We start from the raw sequence: 27,653 nt of genomic DNA on the forward strand, positions 1-27,653 counted from the left end.
ATGGATGAAAAGTAGGTTTTAATTATTAAACATATCATCTGTATCCAGTACCGGAATTATCGGAGATAAGTTGGAAAGAGATTAAAAACAAGGATATAAGCAAGAACACTGACAGCAGAATAAGCGCTAGAGTTTAACTACAAAATAGCACAAGTACAAAACGGAACGGGGATTACGCGGCATAATATTCAGTGCAAGAATGAGTGCGAAATGCGTAGGGCGCCAAGGGTGTGCCAATGCAATTGCTTCGCGCACTACTTGTATTCAAGTGAGCGCCCTCTCATAGGGCTACCAGGCGTCCGGTTTTCCCGGACATGTCCTACATTTTAGCCTTATGTCCGGCGTCCGGGAGGAATTTGAAAAATATTATAATTGTCCTACATTTTGAGAGTCTCATAATATGAATAAGGAAAATACGTGTTTCAGTTGAACAAAGAAAAATCATGCAAGTTACAAGTCTATGGACTGCACTGTCAAACTCAATAGTGAAATTATTTTTGATTCAGTTCTTGCCAAAAAAGAATAGGAAAGTTTCCTAGAACAAAAAGGGAACCAAGTAGTGAACGAAGTTTTGGGGCCACAATCTGATGATGTTACTGTTAAATGCCTGACCAGAATCTTTCGCCTTAGGGTTTATACTGATGGAAAAAGGTCTTTCTCATTCTTATTCAATATTTTGACTGCAAAGCAGGGGGAAACTATAGAGAACAAAGTTATTGAACTAAAGCATATCCTAGATGAAACTTCTGGAGCCATTTCAAGTTACGGTAATTACTGAATATTTGTTTTGCCATTCCAGGTCATAATGAGAGAGTAGTTTTATTTCCACCAGTATAACGATTAACGAAGTCATGGGAGAAATATATTTTTCAAAAAGTCTGTGAAAAAATTGATATTGGGGTTCACTATAATTTTAGAGTTTGACTCTCCGGTCTCTCATCAATATATTTTGACAAACTGAAATTTGGATAATAATTGGCTCTGAGAAGTATCATAAAACAAGTAGTAAGAAGCATATTTTGTAGTATTGATTACAAGTTTGAAAATTTTACATTTAAGATTTCATTAAGAAATAATATTCCTTCAAAGCTGAAAAGTGTAAATTTTAAATTACTTTCCAACATGTCCTGTAAATGAGCAGCTTATAGAAGAAAGGCAACATGTTCACATTTCACTACAAAATTTCATTTACTGCAGACAGGGAACTAGTCCGGGACAAGTTCCCTTTCTGCAGTAAACGGAAAATTGAAGGCGTTGCCATGTCCATTGTTATCAAGCGGACGGGTGTCATTTCTGTGGTAAACGATCCATTGAACTATTACAAACCATTATCGTCACATAAAAAGTAATGTGTAAATATAGGACTAGAGTGCGCGTCAAATCTCCTGCATATGGCCTTGAACAGCTGAACAGCACCAGCGAATCACAGACTTGCGGCGTTGCCTAGTTCCGTGACAAGGCGTTTCGCTAAACCACGTTGTCTCTTTTCCGTGTGAAATTTCGACATTGCACCGGTGCAGTGCGCTGCTATTGGCTATCACCATATGCAGGAGATTTGACGCGCACTTCTAGTTGCCTTTCTTTAGTAAGCGATTCAATTGTGTATTATTCATTGTGAATGTTTTGTGTCTAACATTTTGACTTAAAGTCCTACATTTTGAGGCATGCCCTACTTTTCCCTAACAGCAGTGGCGGCGATTAGGGGGGGCAGTTGCCCCCCACTTTTGTCCCCGCACTATGCTAAATCTTATGAACAAAGGGAAAAATACTGTCTTTGCACCCCTAGTTTTGAACCTTGCCCCCCCCATCCCCGGTTTGGAACACAATCGCCGCCACTGCCTAACAGTGATCTGGTAACCCTATCCTCTCAACATGCCCAATTTTTTACTCAATAGCAATAATACCAAAACAATTAGCGATTACAGTCAGGCCCGTACCCAGGGGAGGGACTAAGGGGGCCATGCAAATCCCCCCTCGAGCCATGAAATATTTTAATGCAAACCTACAAAAATAACATGGATAATTTTTAAGATTTTGCCAGAATTTAGATTTCCTTCTTGTATAAATGAATGGGTTATCTCTGGAGAGAGGCAGATTCCAGAAGTCTGAAGTCTACTAAATTTAGTAATTTTAGTTATATAACCATTTATGCGAAGCTACTAAATGTTCCAATTTGGTCGGGACAGTTCACCATATTTACTCCCTGTTTTGACTTTTTTCGAACTGCAGTCTTGATGAGAAAATGTCCTTTTTTATGGTTAATTCACATTCAGACATGTTCTTCTTTATAAGGATAATTCCAAAGCTTTCGTGGTCACATTCAGGGTGTGAATTCCCATGGCGGAAGGTGGATCTTCCACCTTCCCACCAACGATCTTGTTCTATTAAAATTTTTCCCCATTAAAATTTTCCGAGGGTAAGAGTTTGCGTTATAATATCAAAGGTAAGCAATTAGTTTGGACTTCAAACATACATTTCTAAGAATAACATCATAAACACATACAAAGAAGGAATAACAAAGAATGATGTCAGCCTGTGTGTGTGAATGTTGCATACATCTCTTTTCTCTCTCTCTCTCTCTCTTTCTCTCTCTCTCTCTCTCTCTAGGGCTGGCAACAGCATGCGGTAAAAACGTACTTCTACAGTCATAGATAAGATTTTAAAATTATATCAAATTGGACTAGTAAGAAATGTAGCCGTAGCTGGGAAGGTGGTTGTCATTGTCATCCTAGGCTCATGGAACATAGAAATTAGACCGACCTGTCATTTCTGATTCTCCTACATTTCTCACCTCCTTTCGTCGTGATGTTACATGTTAATTTAGTAGGAATCTAATGTCTTCTTAAAGTTTCTTATTTTTTGTCCCTCCACCCCTAGTTATCTTTAATTTTCAATCGATTTTGCAGATGTGAACAATAACACACACTTAATAAAAAGCAATAATTAAATAATATCTAACACTTATTAAAAACATTTAACCTATCTTCTAATTTCTTGACATTTTAAACCAGTCGTTCAAGGAATTCATTTGCTAGTTTATAAATGTAGCAAATTAATTTGTTTATATATGTTTAAAAATATAAATATATATTAATTAATTAATGATATTAATTAATTATTTAATAATTTACATATATTTCATGATCATTTTATATATATATATATATATATATATATATATATAAACCAAGATTTCAGGCTTGCCCCCCCCCCTCAAACAAATACTTTTAGTTGTGCCGAATGCGCTAAATTGTTAACAATTTTTCAGCATAGAACGATTAGCCTGGACGGGATGATTTGATTTATTAGCACCCGTTCAACTTTAACAAAGTTTTGAATTGTTACATTGTACCTTTATAAACAGAAAACTACATAATACATAATATCAATTACAAGAGATAAAATAGAATTTGTGCTTGTTCATCTTCTACGATATTATACAAGAGCATCGTCACGTATATTTACATCTAGATAAATGGAACCAAACTGCAATCAAAGCTACAAAGGAAAATAAACTATAAATACCGATGATAGTGCATGCAGTTTCATTTTATATTATTGTTGTTGTTCCTGTCACTTACGGTATCGATGTACTCTTGTACTGTGTCAAAACAATGTTCCCTTAGGAATCTTATTAACTTGATACTGGTAATGAATTTATGTCTTTGATTGCATTTGGTAGCATCAGGCACGTAGCCATGGGGAGGGCTAAGTGGGCTGAAGCCCACCCGGAATCATACATATATTTAATTTAAATAATGTATAGTGGTAATTAATTTTACTTCCTTAACAGAAATAAACGTTAGATCGAGAAAGGTTTAGTGTATAACAGAGAAACCAGGTTATATATTTATTTTCTACCATTTAATGCAAGGAATAAATGGATTTACAGCTCTCAAAATGTATAGTTTTCTTTGTGAGAGATAATTTTTATGAGTAAAATTTGGTCCTAATTTTTAAAGCCTTTTTTTAGCGGAATGTTGATTGATTGAATTGGTGTTTTAAGTCTACTTTATGCACAGTAAGGCTAATCGGGACTGGGCCTACAGTTTAAAGTGGGATCCGAACCACTATGTGCCTCCACCGGGTATCGAAATAATATCACTTATACGGTGGATCGAGTAGCTAAGTCTCTCCATTTATATAATAATAATAATTATTATTACTATTATAATTACAATAAATTTGGAATTAAAATTGGTTTATTTTCAATAACATATTACAGTTATTGTTGTAAAATGACAATTATAGCCGTGGTAATAATTATTATTTTCATTATTATTTCTACTAATCAAGTTTTATCAGTGGCCTGCCCCCTTCTACAAATATTTCTGGCGACGCCTGTGCTGATAGTATTGGGTGAGCCCCCACCCGCGAAATAAAATCCTGGCTACGTCCTGGGTAGCATGCAGCGTATTCCATTATATGTTACCCCTCTTTGGTAGAATGTGGTATTGAACAGTTCCATCATATGAAAAGCTACATTAAAAAAGAAAAACTCAAATCACAAGAAGGGGGGAAATCCATTTTTACTTGAAATTTATTCAATCCTCTCTATAGGATTCATCTCACCGGATCCAGCCCCACCCCCTTCCAAATTAAAAGTCTAGTTACGTTTCTGCCTCGAATGCCAGGAGCGTGGAATTTAAACTTTGTAATCTTTTAACTAAAAAAAGGTTAAGTAACAAGTAAATATTGAATCGCCGGATAAAGATCACAGCTCATAAAAGAAAGTACACAACCTTGCACAATATAGCCTACCGATAATTTAAAAAGATTTTAAATAAATTAACAAGGAAAGAAAATAAAAATCCTACAGTGGAATTTGCAATGCTTGGATTACGATGCGACGGTAGTCCAACCAATCAGCGAACAGAAATGTGTTGCAAGGTTCGCGGATCTACCGTACATAACTACTCGAACAATAGTGTCATTTCGGGCAGGTCGATGATCGTTGCACGTAGCGTAGAGAATATGGCGGAGTAATAAAATGCAAGTTGCCTTGACAACATGCTAAATGATTACTTCTCTGATTGGTCCTGTTACACTAAGCAGACTTCATGACTCTGCATCAAAAGTTTATGATAATTCAATGCTATGCACCAAATGAACAAAACTAAAAAAAAAGTTCAGTATGTGAGAAGCAAGTAAGGGATTATGGAGAATATGCTTTTGCCAAAGTACCTTTATTATTATTTTCATTAAATAGTGAACCTCTCTTAACTATTTAAAATGTACAAATCGAGGTTCTGAGATATTCTATGTTCTTGATGATTAAAGAAAATTAACGCCTTTTCACCAACCAGGAAAGCATTGAAAAAGCATAAATCACGGTCAGAATGTCTCGCCTTTTGCAACGACATGTAAATTTCGATTAACAAAACGTAAATCATTTACGGTATCTAATCTATACCTATAAAAAGGTGGAAACTTTGTTGTTTTCTTAAAATAATAAACCACATATAGCACATTCATGCCCAGTGGCGTAGCAGCCGCCCCTGTAATACGGGCATCACAAATACAGTATTTGCATCACTAGACGCGACTTGTGTTAATGTGTTATTTTATTATTATTAATATGTGAGAGGTGGTCGAGTGTGTTCCCATACTTTTCATACTATTCTATGATACTACGATGTCTGGGAGAGTGTTGCCGAGTGGTTAGCACATCGCGCTGCGACGCCAAGGGTCCCGGGTTCGAATCCCGCTCGGGTTTGGTTGTTTGTGAATTTCATCAATTTCATTACTCATCCCCATCTTCGCAAATTAGCCAAGAGGCACAAAACGCGAAGTAAGGAGAGTGCTGGCCCAGGTAACTTGACTTGTGGGTCCCCTCCGAATACGAAATGCCGAATTAATGATCCCATCTCACAGCGCGCTATGACGCCAGGGGTCCCGGTCTTCGAATCAAATGCTCTTTGTGAATGTCCCTTCATCAGTTTCATCGTATTATCACTCATCCTCATCGTAGCGATTATCGAAATGTGGCAGAAAAACGACGGTAAATAACAAAAGGTCGGTATTGCTGCTACAACCATTTTCGTATTCTTCTTCTAAGAGAACCAAACCCAACTAGCCTATAATTGGCCTAACCTAACCACCACAGATTATTTACTACCCCAAGAAGCTACCAGCCAATGGGAATACTTGAAAAGGTTGGAGCAGCAATCAGTATCATAACAAAAAATCAAAGTTATGAATCCAGTGTTGCTTAGCCAGTCAAACAGCGGCTGATCATTGAGCGCCATTCATTAAATGCTTGTTGCCAGATATTTATTTATTTCTGCTTTAAATGGTGTCCCAAATGGACATTTCCACTATTACATGAAAATCGTTTTAAATATAGCTATTCATTTTACACCAAACTGAAATGTGCAAAATATCTCGGCGATATTTGTTTTGGTTCTCGAGATACACGCCTTCAAACAGTGCTGAAATTCACCTCCCACGTCACAGATTTGAAAACGTCCTCTGCACAGACTAGACAGGCCTGACGTCATCCTTTAGAAATGCGTGCAGGCAGGGCTTCTGCTCGTCCCGTAAACTAGCATGGGCCGTGCAAGCGACAGTCATTTCTTAATGCGTAAAACAAGTATCTTGTTATAACTTCCAGTGCAAAAAAAATGTGTGCTCCATTTGTTGGATATGAATAATACCCTAACAGTATAGCAGTATTTACTATAATTCAGCCACTCAGTAGAGGGTTTTCATTAGGCTGACAAAGCAATACTGGTAAGGTAACAGTCAATGGCTGAACACGTGAACAGCCTTATTAATTGCCAATACATAGGTTCTGACTGGCAAGAAATTATTGTTGAAAAAATGTCTTTTCTGGAATTACAATTATTTTCGTCATATTTTCTTCGCAATTTTTAAAATAACAATACGTTTAGACAAGGTGCGAAATCACTGCAGATTGGTGGGGGAAAGCAGCCGACAGTCACACACACACGCTATACCTAGGTATACACACACACATCACACACACTTTTCACATAAGACAGAAACTTGAAAAAAGTGGGAATATAATCAAAATGTCCATCAGCTATTCATTGATTTAAAAAAAGCATATGATTCAGTCAAAAGAGATAAATTATATAATATATTAGTAGAGTTTGGAATACCTAAGAAGCTTGTTAGTATGATAAAAATATGCACCAGTGAAACAAAAAAAGTAAAGTAAAGTGTTCCCCTGTGCATAGCACCACGCCATGAAGGCGTATAGGAGGTGTGGGGGTAACGCCCCACACTTTCTTGATCCGGTCGTGAGTGGGGGTGATGTGATCAGCATCACGCCCCTGACCGCCTTTACCCCCCAGGGTAAAGTGAAACAGAAAGTAAAATTCGTGTGGGTATTAATATGTCTGACAAATTTACAATTCATGATGGGTTAAAACAAGGAGATGCATTATCTCCATTGCTCTTTAATTTTGCCTTAGAATATGCTGTTAGGAAGGTAAAAGAAACTAACGAAGGACTAAAATTAAATGGTGTGACTCAGTTGTTAGCATATGCAGATGATGTAGACTTACTGATGTGAATACAATTAAGAATAATGCTAAAATATTTTTCAAAACTGCTAAAGAGATAGGTTTGGAAGTTAACAAAGAGAAAACTAAATATATGCTTACAGGCCGAAACCAAGTGTTAGGTAATAATCAAAATCTAATTATTGATAACAACTCGTTTGAACCAGTTTCCAAATTCAAATACTTAGGAGTAATATTAACAAATGAAAATTATATTAAACAGGAAATAAAAAGTAGGCTTAATTCAGGAAATGCATGTTACTTCTCTCTTCACAAACTTTTGTCTTCTCGTTTAATATCTAAGAAACTAAAAGTTAAAATATACAAAACAGTAATTTTGCCTGTAGTATTATATGGATATGAAACTTGGTCCCTTACATTGAAAGAGGAACATAAATTGAGAGTATTTGAAAATAAGATCCTTAGGAAAATCTTTGGACCTAAAAGGGATGAGGAGACAGGTGAGTGGAGAAGGTTACATAATTTGTATTCATGTCCAGATATTATTAGAATAATTAAATGAAGAAGACTTAGGTGGGCAGGCCATGTGGCACGAATGGGAGAGGAAAGAGGAGTTTACAGGATTCTTGTTGGGAAACCTGAAGGTAAGAGACCTGTAGGAACGCCAAGACGAAGATGGAGGGACAACGTTGAGATGGATTTAAAGGAAATCGGTAGGGATGGAAAAGAGTATATAGATCTTGCTCAAGATAGGAACAGATGGAAGGCCTGTGTTGCTGCAGCCATGAACCTTCGGGTTTAAGAAGGCTAGAGAGTTAGTTAGTTATATATATATGTATATATATATGTATATATATATATATATATATATATATACACACACACACACACACACGTATAATGTCATTAAATAAGTGTCAATTATTAAATAATGAAATTAAATTATACAATATAGGTACAATATATTATATCGACAGTCCTTCATTCAAAATGTAGCTACTACTGATACTATGAACAATGATTTGCCTAAGGAGGGACTGACAAAAATTAAGAGACATTAATAGAAGATAATAGTTTCCTGTATAAAATCCACATATAAAAGCTAATACGTGTTTTATTAATATATTTATATACTTCGCGGTTGCTAACGAAAGCCGATGAGAAATGGAGAAGAAATAACAAGTCGGTCTTATTTCTGTGTTCTGGGGATAGCTGTGTTCAGTGTCCTTAGAGATGAGATTCTTTGATGTCCGTTCCTTTTGTACGTTTTCGATATTATTCCAGTCAAATATATTCGAATCCCAAATTAATTGTTTATGTTTCTTGTAAAAACAGAAACTCTCCTCCCCGGAAGAGATTGGTGGGGGGAAATTTCAGGACAAGATCATTGGTAGGGGGGAAATTCCACCTGGATTTCGCTCCCTGGGTTTCGAACACTCGAGTTTAAATGCCAATTTCTTCAATATAAGAGGTAAGAAAAAAAAATAGGCCTACGCGGACTTTTTAAATTTCCTGCAGTAAACGACAGTTCTCTTCAGTTAATATATATGGCAAATTTATGTATTTATCCTACTTTTACGTCGCTGTTCCGTCATATTGTTTAATGGTTAGTATGTATCTTCTCTAATGTCACATTTCTTCCCACTTTTGGGTAATCGCGACAATGACTACGAGCAGTATTCGAAGTCGGGGTGCAGGAGAAATTCCCCACCCCCACTGCCACCAACACCAACCAGCACAATCTAAGTATCACCCAATCTGCCCACAAGATGAGACGAAACTTTGGTCTGTCCCGTCTCATTTCGAAACATTCTCTTTTCCCGTCTCCTTTTATGTCTCGTCTCGTGAGCAACACTAACTTTAACAACAGAAGTATCCCCTTAGGCCTTCTGTCCCCAAAGGCTCGAGCAAACCCCCCTCCTCCACCAAACAACTTCCACTTCAATGAAAGGACATTCACAAAGGAACAGTCATGCCCAACTCGAGAGTCAAACCTGGAACATGTGAGTTCCTCAGTTAAATTATCAATTTTGTGTATATTAATTACACGCCAGTTCATTCGTGGTAATTCTCAATGGGCAGTTTGGTTTGCATATACACGTATAAGCAGGATAATATCCAGTTTTAGAAGGCTCGTTGCGTTGAAACGAGGAGTCAAACAAACAAACAAAAAAATAATTAAGAAAAGTTGGTTTGTCTTTATGATCAGTATGCACTGTGAAAGTTTGTACGATAAGCCTTTGCATAAGTTGTCAATTCTATATTTTTCGAGACTTGAGACAAGAACGAGAAATACATTTACAACTCTCAACGAGAACGAAACCAAGACTGCCATCTCTCGTCGCGATAGGATCCCTAGTGATGAGGTTGTGAACCAATTAATTTAAGCGTTCGGGGAAAGAGATGAGGCAGCTTTTTTCGCAGTACACAATTCAAAATATAATTTAGTATGTGATATAATGTTATATACATTATTTCCTTGTAATAATTACACATAAACTTAGCTTTGAAATGTACTGTGCAACTGATGTAATCTTCTCAGTATATTTTCTCTTATCTGCACAAAAATATTATATCATAATTTGCGTAACAGAAATGAAACCGACTGAAATTGCTTTATGGAAAAGAAAGTAAAAATAGGCGTTATAAGTAAAGTGAAGAATGTGAAAATTCTTTTTTTGCACTACATGGTTTATGGTAAATTTCGATAAATATAAGTTTTTGAAAACTTGGTCAGTAACCAATTTTACAAGCAATAGTTTTCTCGTGACTTGATGAAAACACGCACGCAGCAGAACTCTTCCGTTTATCTTTCACGTGAGCAGCAGGGATATTTAATAGAAGAATGACCATTATAAAGCATAGCTTTCCCTTCCATTACTTAACTCTACACAGATTTGCAAAACTGCTGTACACGTTCAAGGTACATAGGTACACGTTGGCTCTCCGTGGGCTACCCCCAGTAAACTGGACGCTCGAAGCAGACGAGCTCTCTCTGAGTAGTGACGTATTAACATGGCGGGGCGTGTTTTTCAGCGCAACGCTAGCCTCGCAACTTTGGAAGTGTGGTTTTCCCTTAAATTTAACGCGGAGAAACGCGAAAAATTGCAGATTTCATTTTCTCAGGATGTAGTTTTTAAAATTGCTTTTATAATTGGCTTTCGGGCCCACCCAGCCGCTGGGGAGAGGGTGGTATGGTATTGATAGATTATCATTATTATTTATATTTATTAAATTATTACACATTAATGGCCATGAACAAGATCGAGAATGTGTGGAACCACACCCACAATGTGCTTCTTTCATATGGCATTGCGCACTGTACAGGTAGTTTGTCATGTGACCTATGTGACGAACCGGAAGTTCGTAGGAGACCTACAGTAAACTGTGACTAATGTTATTTTGCATCTGTGTGTAAGTGCCTAAATATCTAATAAATGTCATGCATTTCAGAATATGACGGGATTTGAAAATACACAGTTTTTGTGAAGTTCTGTGTGATATCTGCTTCTGATAAAGGTATGTAATATATTCTACTTCTCTTGGATAGACAGAAGTTGAATGTCTTGTATAAAGAGAAGTTTCGATCACATAGTGATCTATTTTAGTTCTTGATTGTTATTTACACGTAAAACTGAATATTTGCATTGAGTTAGGAACTAAATATTAAGGTCGGAACCAAATAGTCTGCTTTGAAGTAGAGCGGCGTTCTGAGGATACCAATGAAGCTTGTTTGGTGACAGCTATACTACTTATTAACGTAGCACTACGGTGCCACTATTTTCACAATAAACAAAATCAATTTATATAAATATTATTGTCCTTCTGTTTACTGTGCTTATCAGACCATAATTTTGTCTTTGCATATATATTAGAAGAGTCTGTGTACGTAGAAGTATATAATTATGTACATACATTCCGTAAATCAATTGTATTAAAAATACTGCATCAAATTTACATTTCACAAGTAAGAGTACATCTATACATAACATTCTTTAATATAGTGATCGATATTATTTCAAACTTCAGCATTTTCAGTACACAATATGTTTCATGCCCAGATAAAAAAAAAAAAACAACCTTTAGTTATAATTCTAGTATAAATGTTGGCCACTTAAGCTAAAACATAAAGATAATATCAACACATAGGAGCAACTTTTTCGTGTATCATTTTCGGACAAAACTCATTCTGTGTTGTTGAAAGATAAAATATTGTTACAACTGCATATTATTTGTAGGGGAACAACACCAGTGGAATATTTTTGAACTCTTAGTCCTGACCCTGAGAGAGAACGTAGAGAGTGAACGATGGAACCAGGATACAATTTCTCATCATACCACAATGGAGGCCCTGGGAGAGAGAAAGACTTTGAGAGACTTGCTCAGACAATCGGCACCAACATACAGAAGATTTCACAAAATGGTATGTAGTAACACAACTTAAAGTGTAAGCGTTATATATAGGCTTGTGTGAAAAAGTTTGGCAGGTCAGATTTGGTGCTCTTAGCATTATAATTATGCTCTACAGTTGCACACACACACTGAAGTATTTGTAGGCTTTCTTTCTTCCATAACATTTTCCACAGTTAAAAATGCTTGACATGGTGACTTTCGAGCAAGCTTGGCATGTTTTAAACAAAGTGTTTAAAACACATGACACACAACACTTTTTTGGTAAAATTTTCGTATCCGCAAAACGTATTTTTTCAATTTTACAGGAGAAATTACTTACCGAATGCAGTTTATTTATAATTGTGGAGGTTCGGGGAAGTGTTTTCTCACATGGTTCATTGAATTTTGCTGGTAAATCATCTATTTTTCGATATAAATGTGTGACCGATGCACGAAAGCTCTTGCATCCATTTACTTCCAGGTGTGTGTGTGATGACGTAATCCCGGCCAGACGTTTTTGTAACTGAAGAAGGTACGTTTCTACAAATGGTTTGTGGGGCTATGTGTCAATGGTTCGTGGGGCTATGCAAGAATGGTGTGTTGGGCTACGCATATTTTTTGAAACCAATTTTTAACTATTGTAACCTATACGTGACCCTACCTAACCTTACCGGAAATGGTTCGTGAGGCTATCCGTGAATGGTTCGTGGGGCTATCCATGAATGGTTCATTAGGCTATCCGTGCATGGTTCGTGGGGTTTTCGAACCTGGAAAAAAATACAAAATCAGTAACATGAAACTAGGTATTTTTCGATGAAGGAGGTTGCAACACTGCGTAACCACTGATCATCGACAACGCTACTTACGTATTCTGCTTTGCAAAATATTCTTCAAGGTGGAATTATGCTTTTTTCACGATAATAGTTTCAAATTTTCACATTACGAGTAATTATTGTTTTTCCTTTTTTGCTTGCGGGTACAGCTTGACTAGCGTTGTGGATCATCAGTGCATGTGCAGTGTTTCCAACCTTCTTAACCGAAAAATGCCCTACAAACCATTCACAGCATGGTTAGGTTAGGCAAACATAGTTAAAATTTGGGGTCGTAGTAATATCAGGAATGTATATTTCGATTTTACATCTTCTTGCGAAACAATGGCGTGGTTGGAAACACTGACAGGGGGTTACATCCGGTTCACGTATAGGAAGGAGATGAAAGCAACGGCAATTGTGCATCGGAGAGATATTTCTCTTGGAAAATACGTGTATTCCCGGTGAAATTGATTCCAAAATGAAAGAAAAAAGTTGCACGAACTTTGAAAATGCTACAGAAACTCATTTCCGTAAGTAGTTTCTTCTGTAAAAATGAAGAAATATGTTGTGCCAATATGAAACTGTTACCGTGAATATGTCTGCAATGTTTGCACCACCTTCTGGATTGGTGTAATGTGAGGTGTATAGTCACATGGTGCATGCTAACTGATCAAATTAATGTTTAAAGCATCAGGCAGGCATTTGTTAAATCTGAACTTAAAATCATTTTTAGAATTGAATAATACATGGATAAAACAGTTTTGTTCCTCACTGAACATAATGCACGTAGTTCTTTATGTCATTATTTTGTTCCATTAGAGTGAGAAACATGGACTGAGTGAGGCCTGACAACTGTGGATTCGTTGAATCTTCTTGAACTGCAAAGTTCCCCTTCTCGGAGCTCTCTGGAGCTCATTTGAGGCATCTGATTGCAATGAAACTTTGTGTAGAGCAGTGATTACCGTGGCCCAGTAAATTATTTTTTAAAAGCAGTCAATGCCCCAGTTCCAACAATGTATTTTTTAACTGTATACATTAATCAATATGCACCCTAGACATTTAATAAATATAATAATACTATGCCATAATCACATAGAGTAGTCATGTCTGGACTTGTTGACAAATATTGGAGGCACATAGCGGTTCGGATTCCAGTCCCGATTAGCCTTACTGTGCATAAAGTGGACTTAAGACACCAAATCAATAACATTTGTTGACAAATATAAAGTAGGTTTAACCTTTTGGGACCCAAGCGTCTCGATCGAGATACCCAAATGTAAACCTCCCGGTACCAAGCATCTCGATCGAGATGCTGTGTCATGGTCATAGTTTTTACGTTATAACTTTTCTATTTTTGGCTAGAATTTCTATTTTTTTAATATTGTTCCTAACACATGTATTTAACAGAAATGTTTTTTTGCATTTTTTTTGTCTTCATGAAAATGGAGGGGAAAAGGTGCATCTCTTTTCAAAGTCAAATTTTTGCCGACAAAGGAAGACTGGCTTTGTTGTTCTAAAGCAATGCTTTTCACTCCCTCCTGTTAACTGCATTCGAAGGAAGCTTGTTTATCAGTATCCGATGTCAAAATGAAAGTTTTCCGTGAGGGCGCAAGCAAGAGGTGGGGCGTAGGGAGAGGGGAAGACTGGTTGTTGAATCTGCATTGTGAATATGGAATTTCGAAACACGCTGAAGGAAACCTTTGTTTTTTTAGCACAAGTTGCAACAGGGGTTACCCTTGTTACCCTGCCCCCGTGTCAGGGCAACAGTGTTTTTTTCCGTATTTAAATATTTATTCATATGTTAATTAATTGGGTAATTACGTGTATAAACATATATATGTGTTATTAGTGTAAATCAATTTATTATGCATTTTTAGGTTCATATTATTCCATGTATAAATACCATGTAGCTCTCTCTTCTTTCTTCGTGTTTCGAGCGTTCAAAAGAAAGGCGGGCAGTTTAGCTGTTAAAGATTAAAAATTTTGAAAGAAGGGCGGTTGGCAACAGACGCCAACCAAACGTATATAAACTCCCAGATGAGAGTAGGGGAGGTCGGCTGTTGGAACTGAGACTTGGAAGGGAGAGGCTGTTTTTGCTTCGGTTAGCTAGGACCGGAGGACAGGTCTCCCGAAACGGATGCTGTAAGAAATTGGATTGCCGGGCAAGCTAGTGCCTTGGTGTCCAGTTTACAGGTAAAAAGGTAGTTTGTACTGGATGTTATTTTGAAGTAATTACGGTGCGCCGGGCAGCCTAGTGCCTTGTCACCGTGGAGGTTGAGAAATGTACACGTCGGGCGGCCTAGCGCCTGTTAAGACGTTTCTTGGAGTAACGCGAGTCTACCTTGTGACAAGCGTACTTCAGATGTAATTCATGAAATGTAAAGCATCCAGGTACAAACAATAGAGATTCCAACATCAAAATTAGAGTTTTGGCCCGATAAATAATTAGAGAAATGAACGTTCGGATATGACATGTATATACTTTAAATTTTACGTTAATTAAACTATAGAAATTATCCAAAATTTCCGTCTTTAATTTCACAAAAGCTGGACAAGGTAATTTATCCCCCTGATCATAAAGGTTTCGCAAAAGGTTTTCCGTTGTCTCTTGTAGTTAATTATATAATTATGTTGACTTGTAGCAACCCACGTGCATTGTCGTACAAAGAAAGATACCCCTAGACAAATCTGAGCCGAGTACGAAGTGCACCGAACCTCGAGTGCGGAGGTAAAGTGTGGGGGGCAGGATAGTAACATATTTATTTGGGGGCTCGTCCGGGATTTAACTTATTTATTTGGGGGCTCTGTCCGCGATTGAACTTAGTTATTTGAGGTCTTGTCGCAGGATATTGAACTAGATTTTTGCTTTGAAAGTTAGAGAGAAACGGACGAGGATCGAACCGATGATCTTGCGAAACAGAAAAGGGGAAGTTACAAGAATGTCGCTTGGTAACTCGAGTAGGTCCAGCCCGACCGCATTAGAACTCTCTGTTGTTGAGGAACAAAGGTGCGTTCCAAGAGTGACAATGGAGGAAATTCGTTTGCCGCTTCCGACATTTGAGGGAAATGTAGGGAAGGAAGATGCTTTTTCGTATCTGGATAGGATTCAAGATTACGCGAGAACGCTGAAAATTTCTGAAGATGATCTTCTGAAGCAGTTTATTCCTCTTTCATTGCGAAATGAAGCGAGGGAGTGGTTTTTGTTCACGGAACCGTTCGGTGATTTTTCACATTTCAGGCATAAATTCTTGCAGGCTTTTCACGGATTGGATTATCAGAGAGAAGCAGAGATATTTTTGTCTCAGAGGTTTCAACTTGCTAACGAGGGATTGGCGGAATACGTTCGCAAAGTTGACAGGCATTTTAGTAGGATAAAGAAGTCGGCTTCTGCACAGGAGAGAATTGACTTTGTGAAATCGCACTGCAATCCGGTATTTAGGGATTATTTGTACAACAAGACATTCACTTCTATGAGAGAATTGAGCGAGTACTCGCTAGAATTGCAGGCGGAGTTTTTGGAAAGGCAGAGATTCAAGTCTTTCGTTTCTGAAGACGAAATTCGTAACTTGGCGCTGAGAAAGTCCGTTAATCAGGAATGCGAAGAGGAGAGGGGGAGAAAGAAATCTGATATTTTCTTGGACCCTGTGAGCATTGGTTTTGACCGCCCGAAAGTCGAGCGCTTGAGGGCTGAACATGTGGTTTCACGCCCTCCACCCTCGCGGCTTGCGGTGAGGGATGAAAACAAACAGAACCGCTTTTCGAAGGAAGATTGCCAGAGAAATAAATTATGCTACACTTGTGGACAGAAAGGTTGCAGAGCTTCAAATCACCGTAGGGAAAACAAGATTAATGAACGTGGGAAGCAAGTAACAAAAAACTCGTAGAGTCGCCACGAATTTGTCAAGTTCGTGGCGTGGAAACTGCAAATTTTACGCGGAAGGAAAATTTTTCACCTCACAATGTAAATGTAAAAGACGTAAGGGAACCTATAGTTTTATGCAACGTGGCTAATGTGGAAGTACACGCATGTATTGATACGGCGTCGTCCAATAACTTGTGTCTTTGGAGGTCTTCGAGAAGATGAAGACAAATGGAGTAAAATTGAAGGGTTGCAAAACAAAAGTAATACTTGCGGAAGGAAATGTGGAATCTCTGGGGAGTGCTTACGTGAATATTAAGTTTCACGGACACAAGGCTCGGGATCAGATATTTGTGTTATCTAATGCTAATCATGAAATGTTAATGGGAAGGACATTGATGGCTAAGCTGGGACTTGTACCCATGATTCATCGTAACGGGTGGGCAATTGAGCCTGATCTTTCGAAAATCGTGCCTTTTGATTCGCCGCCGACACGTGACAGCGTTGATGCTGTTGGTTCTAGGGGACTGGGTTCGACCACGGATGGAGTCGAAGGAGTCCGAGAGAACGTTTCTGCCTGCGGAGCGGAGACACGTAGCAGCGACATCAAAGAGGTGGGGGTTGACGAAGAGAGAAGGATTGCCATGCTGATGGAGGGTACCGATATCTCAGAGGAAAACAAGCCGAAATTGATTGCCATACTGAGAAGGCATATTGATGTTTTTCAAGATAAACCGGGATTAGCAAAGGATTACGAGGTTCGTTTGGATGTGAATAACGAGAAGCCGTTCCGAGCGAAACCTAGGCCACTTTCTGAGCAAAAGAGGAAATTAATGAATCAGGCAATTGAGCAGATGCTTGAAGACGGGATCATTGAAAGGGGTGATACAGATTACCTTTCGCCGCCTATTCTTCATGTGAAGAGAGATAACACATGTAAAGTGATCATCGACAGCAAAGGCTTGAATAAGAGATTGGAGGCTAGACGTAGAGAAATACCGGATATTAGGTCGACAATATGTAAGCTTTCTGGGGGAACTATATTTACAGTTCTGGATATTCCGTTTGCATTTGTAAATATGCAGATTTCTGAAGATACAAGAAAATATGCAGGTTTCTTGACAGAAATGGGAACGTTTAGATACAAAAGGTTATTTTATGGCTGTCGTAGTGGACCTTTTCACCTTGCGGAACTGATGCAGAAGACGCTAGGAGAGCATTATCAAACTGATGCAATATGTTATTATGATGACGTAGTGATTGCAAACGCTACCGAGGAAGAACAACTGAGAGTGTTGGATTCTGTCCTGGGAAAGATGAAAGACAAAGGACTGACGATTAGTTATCGAAAGTCGCGTCTCTTCAGAAAGAAAATAGATTTTCTTGGGTTTACAATTTCAGAAAATACCATATCTTGTGCGGAAAGTAAGAGGAAACAAGCAGAGCAATTGCAGCGCCCGAGAAATATCAAGCAAGTTAGGAGACTTGTAGGTTTCTTAAATTTTCTGTCGGATTTCATAAAGGACCAAGCAAAGATATCCAAACCGATCACGGACTTGTTACAAGGAAATAGGAAATTTTCTTGGGGAAAAGAACAAGAAGAGAGTTTGCAGAAGTTGAAGGATGCAATTGTAAATAGTCCTGATCTCAAGATTCCTGACGTTTCGAAACCGTTTTACTTGTTTGTAGACTGCTCTGACATAGCGCTTGGCTATATCGTCGCTCAGGAGGACGACAAAACGAGAAAATTGCAGACTGTTGCATTTGGGAGTAAGAAGCTGTCTGACACTCAGCGTTCTTATTCTGTCACAGCGAAAGAGTTATTTGCGTTGACCATGGGCCTGGAGAAATTTGAATATTACTTTCTGCAAGCACCGGAAGTGATAGCTTACACTGACCATTCTGCGCTCGTGGATATCTTGAAATCTTCTCAGATTCCGAGCCACATAAACAGAATGATAAACAGGGTGACCAGGTTTCCAGTTACAGTAAAATACATTGCCGGTAGAAATAACACAGCGGTTGACTACTTGTCGAGGATCGAAGCGGGATTCTCTGAGAGGGAGAATTACATTGGATCTTCGGATGCAGAAGAGAATTATCCGATAGAGGATATCAAGCCTGATGGATATTTCAGATTAGAGATGCCTGATGGGACGATAATGGAACACCACGAGATTCCTAAAGTCGAAGGCAAAGTGTGTCAGAAATTCGACCGGAAACAGAAAAGGAAAACGGAAGCGATGTTTACAGATGCAGCTGGCAACACTGTAAGCGGAAGACGGACGGACGGACAGAAAGAAACTTCGCCGCCCGTAGATCTTAACGATAAAGAAATGTGGAAAAGAGGACAACAGAGTGATCCTTACTTGTCGAAATTAATTGGATGTTTAAATGGAGAAGAAGTTGAAATAAAGGATTGTCGAGAGAAGAGAAAATTTGACTTTTATCTGCAACATTCCTGTCTCGACGATGATGGACTGCTTTACCGTTTCGTTGACGAAAACACTGGACTTTATCCACCGTTTAGCTCCAGATTGAAGCTGTGGGTACCAGAGAAGTTAAAGAATGAAGTACTTAAATCTTCGCATGATGATTTATTATCTGCGCACTTAGGACATGGAAAGACATTGTTTAAGGTCCTAGAGAATTATACTTGGGACGGAGTAGTCAAAGATGTCAGTAACTATTGCAAAAGTTGTATCACTTGTCTTCAGTATAATCCTGACAACAGCAGAAAGATGGGATTTATGAACTCGAGGAAATCTACTGCTCCTGGATACAAAGTGTTTCTGGACATTTTTGGACCACTGCCTACAAGTACGAAGGGGAGATACAAGTACTGTTTGGTCATTCAAGATGAGTTCTCAAGGCACATTAGTTTGACACCGCTTAGAACCAGGGAGTCGTAACGTACCCAATTTGCGTTACACGGTACGTTCCATTTTGTAGGAGGAAGAGTATGGTTCCACTGCTGGTACCCATGTAACGTAACGAAATGCAATATGTTATAGACTGACGTTACAAGGAACGTAACAAAATGTATTGTGGTAGATGTTAACGTTATAAAGGAACGGAACGAAATGAGCACATTGGAACATAACGTAATATGCAATATGGTATATACTACCGTTACAATGAACGTAGTAACGAAATGCAATATGGTATATACTAGCGTTACAAAAAAACGTAACGAAATGCAACATGGTAGTAAATAACGGTACATAGGAACGTAATGAATGCAGTCCTCCGTAACGGAACGAAGTGAAAGGCAATATGGTGAATTAACGTTACATAGGAATGTAACAAAATGTAAACCACTGTAGCGGAACGGAACAAAATGCAGTTGGGTACATACCATCTGCATAAGGAACGTAAATAAATTTAGTATGGTAGATGTTAACGTTACAAGGAAAGAACAATTCACAAATGTTAGCTGGTAACGTTATAGGCGCGTGACAAATATAATCTATTAAACATCAAGGAAGAAAAAGGAATAGCCCAAATCTCTTACCTTTCTTTTGAACATTGCGAAAAATAACTCAGTATATCGTATGGGATTAATGTGAAATAGCCGTTAAAAATATGGTTGTTTGTAAAAAAATGAATTTCAACCAGGGTTGTTAAAGTGTCAGGAATTTTAAATCATTTCAATTCCGGTTCAGCAGGGAATATTAGCAAGCATAAATGGATCTGGACCGTAAAGAGCCTTTTTATGTTTAAGGTATTTCAATTCGTTCCAGGAACCTTTTCTCCGGATCAATTGAAATACGGCACAGGGACCTTCTTTCCGGATCAATTTAAAGACTGTCTAAGTTCCATATTGAAATGAAAGAATACGCAACTTGGACCGAATTAAAACTGTGCGATAAAAAAGGTTCCGGTCTTGTTGCGGAACCCAATAGAACCCATTAGAATTTATGGGTTCGTGGACGTTTAACAATCCTGATTTGAAAATTACATTTTTGGCTCGAAATTGAATAAAGCTTCCAACTAGTGTAGAAATGAGTAGTCATAGACTACTCTTGAGGAATCTTATCGCCGGATTAAACGATATTATGCTCTTGAAGAAAATGAAGTATTACGAAGCCGATGAAAGTTCACAAAGCAACAACGGCGGAAGAAGGTGCAGTGGCGCAACCACAGGGGGCAGGGGAGATTAGCCCTCAAACTTGTACGGAAATCAATTCTAGGAGGTAAGGAAGGCAAACATTGGACTATAGAAAGAAAGGTTGCAGAATCTAAGAGTAGCAAGACAAAGGGATACTGAAGATGGATTTAGTTTTCACGTCTGTCGTGCACTATTTCTTCCAGACGGTCAAGAGCACCTGCAAGGAGGCACAGAGGGGCAATTGCCCCCTCTTGATTTCTATCTTTATACAAATATAAATAAAGTTATATAAACTTGGACAGTTGCTGCTGCTTACGGTGTACGTTTTGCCCGTGTAAGGTAATAAATAGATGTATCATTAATTTTTGAAACCCCACCGTTCATTTATAAACACACTGTATATGAGTCATTGTGAATTCGAGTCAATTAAAACATTTTGCGTTGTTGGGAGATTATATATTAGGATAAAATTTGGACATAATGAATCTAAGTAGAGAAAATGCAACTTGTATATCAAAATTGCCATGTCCAACTGATCGCCGAAAGTAGTGTTTAGCACGTCACATTTCAAGTATATTGTAATAATCTTCAATTAAGCCAAACGTTAACGAACAAAACAACTTATAACTTCATGTTATATAAACTACATGAAATACATTTAACAAAGACAAAATACAAAAGACAATCTCTCTCCAACTCGACTTGCTCACAGTATCTCTTCTAAAATTTTTATCTTTTATATTTTTCGTAACTTCTATCATATATGATTGATTAATTTGAGTCCACTTTATGCACAGTTAGGCTAATCGGAACTGGACCTACAGTTTAAATTAAAATCCCAATCACTTGTGTCTCCACCGGGTATCGAACCCGGGACCCCTTCATTACAAGGCGACGACGCTACCACTGCGCCATCGGGGAGGCCATTTCAAGTATAGTCCATGATTGTATCTAGTAGTATATGAACGAGATGTGTCCCTCCATTCAAACAATACGTGGCTTGTCCCTACCGAACGAAGTGTGTCACTTATAAATTAAGTTTCCGAAAGCAGGTATTATGCATGAACAGAACAAAAAATACTTGTGAGAAATTACAAAAATTATAAGTAAGTTCGTGGCGGGAGTTATTGACGGTTTTCCCCACAACCTATCCGCTTTAGGTTCCGGGTTCGAGTCCTGGTCTGTAAATATCTTTGTTAGGTGTCTCTTAATTAATTTAATCTAATTATCATCCATCTTCATAGTTTCGATTAATTATAAAAGTGACATAAAAGCGAAGCAAAATAAGAACAAATAAAAATAATTGCAAAATGATTACAATGTCAGAACTACATTTGAAAAATAAAATGCGAACAGAAGATTCATTTTCAAACAGGTATTTGGGTAGAATTGTGTAGACAGACAGCATGATCCCGAAAGTTGCCAATCCACGTGTAGCATGACCTTCGATACTGGGGTTGTGCTTTTTCAGGAAAGTTTGCTCGACGCTCTTCAAGCGTCTTATCAAGAATGCCTCGGTGTTTGCAGCATTACCAACTTATTTTCCGTCGGGAAAATCTTTTTTCTCCTATTTAATCTGCGGTTGACTCTACAATACAGCATATTAATCAAGATACAACAACTGAATTACGGCGAAGTAGGTTAGAAACCCTGCGTGCTCAAGAGCAGCTTCGATAAGGCACCTGAATTGTTTCGAGCTGAACCAGGAAATGGGCGATGTTTATTCCCCAAGGCCATTCCGTAAAACTAATGCCACAAGAAGTTTTCTGTGTGGATTTGTGAGCATGAAATTGTAGGTTAATGATAGTGCTACAAGACGTCAAGTGGATTTATTTTTCTGTTTCGTTATTTTAAATAGCTTTCCTACCTATATAGTTTGAATAACTAATTAATCATTTGATGAGCAGACAAACACGAAGAAGCCGATCCCGTGGCAAATTGGTTAGCGTAATAAACTGCGAAGTCTAATGTCGGATTAGAGCCTGGACTAGAAAATATGTATGGGTTGGGTCATTGTCTTTATACCACTTCCATCACCTATCACATCCTTTATCATCGCGATTAACCGAAAGTGGTAGACGCGAAATAAAAATAGAACCTTTGCATGGAAGTCCGAAAGAGAGGCAAGGGAGGGGGGGGGGTGCACGACCCACCTGGAAAATGAAAGTCAACCAAAAACTATGTATATATCACACAATTCCATTTCAGCTGCAATAATATATGTTAATTATTGCATGAACATAACTAGCTAACTAACTAACTCTCTAGCCTTCTTAAACCCGAAGGTTCATGGCTGCAGCAACACAGGCCTTCCATCTGTCCCTATCTTGAGCAAGTTCTATATACTCTTTTCCATCCCTACCGATTTCCTTTAAGTCTATCTCAACGTTGTCCCTCCATCTTCGTCTTGGCCTTCCTAAAGTTCTCTTACCATCAGGTTTCCCAACAAGAATCCTGTAAACTCCTCTTTCCTCTCCCATTCGTGCCACATGGCCTGCCCACCTAAGTCTTCTTGATTTAATTATTCTAATTGTCTCCTCATCCCTTTTAGGTCCAAATATTTTCCTAAGGATCTTATTTTCAAATAAGATGAATATGATAACTTCAAATTAAAGCAATGTTTTTTGAGGAGACAACACTGTTATGCACCTTGTTTGCCCCCCCCCCGGAAAAACTACCTTGCTTGCCCCTCTTTGGAAAAAACTCAACAAAGTGCATTGTGAGGGAAATGCGTTTCAAGTTGTCAGGCACAGTTCGAGCTCCACAAAAACTTGGTAACAGTAGATCGGAATGTTTCATGCGTGATTTTCAAAGATTTTATGGAGTTTGCACTGTGCCTGGCAACTTGAAACGCATTTCCATCACAATGCACTTTGTTGAGTTCGCCCTTCGTATCCGCAATGCCTCATATTTTCAATTACTTTGAAGCATTTTGGACCATTTTTTATTTTTATAAGCAACTGCATTAATTGATAGAATTAACTGCATTAATTGATAGAATGATCTTAAACATGAAACTAATTGTTTCTTCCAATGATTAACTGTTTTCTTTGCCTTTCATTACGCTAGGTCACTCAGCCGCTATCTTCGTTGTGAGCCTAGATTAAGTGTGATTGGAGCTTATCCTATATGCTTTCTTCATACAGCATGGCTGTCGGCTACATGTTTGACATCTTAACACAACTTCTTTCAAACATCGCTCATGAAATGTATTTCACCTATCGTCCTACGGGAATCAGAGGGACGTAACTACAAAAATGCTGTTTTCAGTTTCGTGAAAAAATAATCCTCTGAAGAGTATTTGGAGTAAATCGACATTTTCCACTTCTAATGCTTATCTGTAAGGCGGAGTCACGTTTAAGAGTCATATTCCTAAGAATACATTATTTCCTCTCCTATTAATTTGATAAATTAGAGTTAAGTCGCTCTGGTTCTCACACACGCTTTCAGCTCCTATTTTCCAAAATTTGGCACGTTAGGTATTACGCCAGATGTGTCATTTGGGTACGATACTACATTTTTATTATATGCCTGTGGAGATTCGAACAGTGTTCTCGGCTTGCGAGCCAGGTTATATCGGCGTTAGCGTCCAACGTTTGGAGCGCGTACATTCCTCTAAACAGGATGCTCCAATGTATGCGCTCGAAACATTGGACGCTAACGCCGATTTAAGCTGGCTCGCAAGCCGAGAACACTTCGTCAGGAAAGCTACACTTTTTTACCCATGAAAGTTATTGTCCGTGGCCTGCAAGCAAGGTTCTTGCAACAAACTGCCTCGAGAGAATTATGCGTAGGCTATGTGTGACTTTTCTGTTTCTCAGACCACGTGTGACTACCTACAAATTATGTGAAACAATAACATAAACAACTTCCCATCTGAGTATGAGAAACCACTTGCATTCTAGCCGGGTTCGATTCCTGGTGGAGGCACAGTGATTCGAATTCCACTTTAAACTGTAGGCCCACTCCCAATTAGCCTATCTGTGCATACAAGTAAACTTAAAACAAGACAAACTTTCTTTCTAACCTCAGTCACTTATGGGAGCTGCTTAGAAGTAGTAGTGTTGACTGCCATGACTAAAATTTCTGGATCCAAGTTCACTTCGTCTCAACGATTTTATTTGTTGTTTTAAGTCCCCTTTATGCACAGTAAGGCTAATCAGGACTGGACCTACAATTTAAAGTGGGATCCGAACCACTTGTGCCTCCACCGGGTATCGAACCCGGGACCCCTCTCTCGACGATTTGACCGAGTCTGCACTCCCTGCGCTGCACTCCGCTGTCTATGCAATGTAGTTTTAAAAGTTGTTAACTGAGGTATCCTAGTCACCAATTCCACCGCTGCCACCGGTTAGTCAAGGTGTGACTCATCATCAGCCAGGCTCGGACGAAACACAACTCATTAAACCGTCGCGGACGAACTGTAGCATTTTTCTAGGAATTTCGCTTTCGGACGAAACGCTACTGAACCGTACAGCAGTCCCAGTGCCTGCTCCAAGTTGCACAGCTGCTTTCGGAGCTCTTGGTTTGGAAAGGGAGTGGGGATGAGGAAAGGGTCTTGATTTTTCATACTGAATCTCGTTCATTTCGTTCTCCTATTTCTCTTGGTTGAATTTTCTGAGATACGGAATCTACCTCATTTTCCTTTTCATTACGTTTTATTGCGTCACCCACAGTACTCTTACATGTACTTAACATTTTCAATTTCCCTGTACCTGCACCCTTTGGTTAGGTAAAAATAAATAACTGCAGTTCGTCAAATGTTGTATTTTTGTTTTTGTTACCCATTTTTCTCGTACTTCAGTCAGGGGCAATGGAGCTACTGGTAACAGACGTAGTTAGGAAATAGCATGAATTGTTTCTTCCCCGCACTGTAGTTGACCGATAAAAGAACTATGTAAAGTCTCGTTTCTATTACCACAAATTTTACCGCGCAACATGACACGCGTGGTCACCCTCCGGAGGGCGACCCTCATGAGGGCAGAACTCACCCTCACCCTCCGAAGACTTGTGAGGATGAGGGCGAGATCGATCCGTGAGGGTGAGGGCGTGTGAGGGTGAGGGTGAAAGGCTAATCGTGAGGGCGTGTGAGGGTGAGGGCCAAGTCGAGTCGTGAGGGTGAGGGTGTGTGAGGGTGAGGGCGAAAGGCGAGTCGTGAGGGTGAGGGTGTGTGAGGGTGAGGGCGAAAGGCGAGTCGTGAGGGTGAGGGCCTGTGAGGGTGAGGGCGACTGGTGAGTCGTGAGGGTGAGGGCGTGTGAGGGTGAGGGCGACTGGTGAGTCGTGAGGGTGAGGGCCTGTGAGGGTGAGGGCGACTGGTGAGTCGTGAGGGTGAGGGCGTGTGAGGGTGAGGGCGAAGCCGAGCCGTGAGGGTGAGGGAGGTTGAACGAAAATGACCACCTCTGCACGCGGCATGCGACGCTGCATGTGCCAAGCATTTGTTGAAATGGAAACTGTCTGCAACATACCGCGGCGCAAGTGCCGGGGACAAAATTGCCCCAAACGATTAAGACGCACAACGTGCGCGGCGACAATGGAAACAGCCTACAGCAAGTTCCTGGGGCACGGGCATACGAACTAGAGTAGAAACAGACGACGCGACTACAATCTGTGGTCCAACAAGATTTAATAACAATGCAAAATCACTTGCAGTCATTCTTACAAAGTTTTCGTATCCACTTTGAAGACGTAAGTCTCTCATCAACGAGTTATATGCTCCTTCCGAATTTCTTTTCGCTAGAAAACTTCTAATCCACCATCTAGGTTGTTTTCGCCTCTTTTTTTTTTATAGAAATTCATGATACGCGCCTGCCATAACCACAAAACCCGCCATAGCTTTATTGTTCATCTTTACCCAAGTTAAATCACCACCAAATTATTACAATACAAGAGAAGAAACACTGACTACTCTAAAGCACTGCACAACGCTACACTGCGATCCTGCACTCCAGTGTTGTTGCGGACGTATTTTGAAGAAGTAGTTTTGAATTGGAAGCAGTACGAGTACACTAAATGACGCGCAACATGCGCCGGCACATGTTGCACCTCATGGATCTGGAACTTGTCAGAATGGAAACGTAGCTTAACAGAAACAGAAGGCTTTCACGATTTGTCTGAATATTAAAGTGATCTCTTCTTTCACACCCAAACATAAATAACTATTTTCAGATTTGAAACCGTAACAGGGGTGTAAGAGGTGACCTTCCACGTAGTACACCCAATCGTCAACTTCATTCCACGTAGTACACCCAATCGTCAACTTCATTCCACGTAGTACACCCTGGACTGCTCTTTGCAGACTAACGAGGCTCTGGCGACTGACCCTATAGCCAGTATAATTCTGTGTGTTCTGTTTTTTGTCATGTGTGCTGAGTGCCCCTTTAGAGCCTCAGCTTTTAACCTAAGTCAGAATATTTTAATATTTCAGTTATTCGATATTACAGTTACGTTATTTGTTATGGTAAGGGGCTGGACCCCGTATAACGTGGCGGTTGCAAAATAGTCTAAGTGCTGACGCACCCAAAATTAAAAAAGAAAAATGTAACAGGGAATATAGCTTTAATAAATGCCTATAAATATTTCACTATCGTTTATATTTATGTACATGTTGTTAATTTTGAAATATTGTGAAGAAATGCAGCAAAATGCTACATATTCGATTACTAATGTGAGCCACTGTACATGTTATGTTTTTATTTCATGAACAATGCGACACCACAGGTCCCGAGTTCAGATCCCAGCCTGTATATTGTTTTCATTATTTTCTTCGTGATGTCCTTTCATCAATTTTGTCATTGCATCACCCATTCTCGTCCTCGCGATTAGCCAAAAGTGGCAGAAAACCAAAGTTAAATATAACAAATCAAAATCAAACATTACTTTGCAAGACAAGAATGGATAGGTTATTTTGAAGCTGCTGTTATTAAAAGCAAATTGTATGTAGCTTTCCTAGACAGAAGTTTCAAACACAGAAACTGATTGATTGGATAAGG

General features: G+C 39.0%; 1 protein-coding gene across 3 annotated transcripts in view; it reads left to right on the forward strand.

The window, feature by feature from the left end:
- The first annotated feature begins 10,844 nt into the window (after positions 1 to 10,844).
- Syx7 (syntaxin 7) overlaps positions 10,845 to 27,653 on the forward strand; it is a 73,248-nt gene continuing 56,439 nt past the window's right edge. For 2 of the 3 annotated variants that reach the window (XM_083122379.1, XM_083122381.1), the window contains exons 1-2: positions 10,848 to 11,009; positions 11,729 to 11,913. In XM_083122379.1, coding sequence (XP_082978505.1) covers positions 11,799 to 11,913 — 115 coding nt within the window. In that variant the 5' untranslated portion in view covers positions 10,848 to 11,009; positions 11,729 to 11,798. Of the gene's footprint in view, positions 11,010 to 11,728; positions 11,914 to 27,653 lie in introns of all 3 variants that reach the window. The other variant, XM_083122380.1, reaches the window with a different exon arrangement.

Source organism: Lepisma saccharinum, chromosome 5, assembly GCF_977018435.1.
Source record: "Lepisma saccharinum chromosome 5, izLepSacc3.1, whole genome shotgun sequence".
NCBI lineage: Eukaryota > Metazoa > Arthropoda > Insecta > Zygentoma > Lepismatidae > Lepisma > Lepisma saccharinum.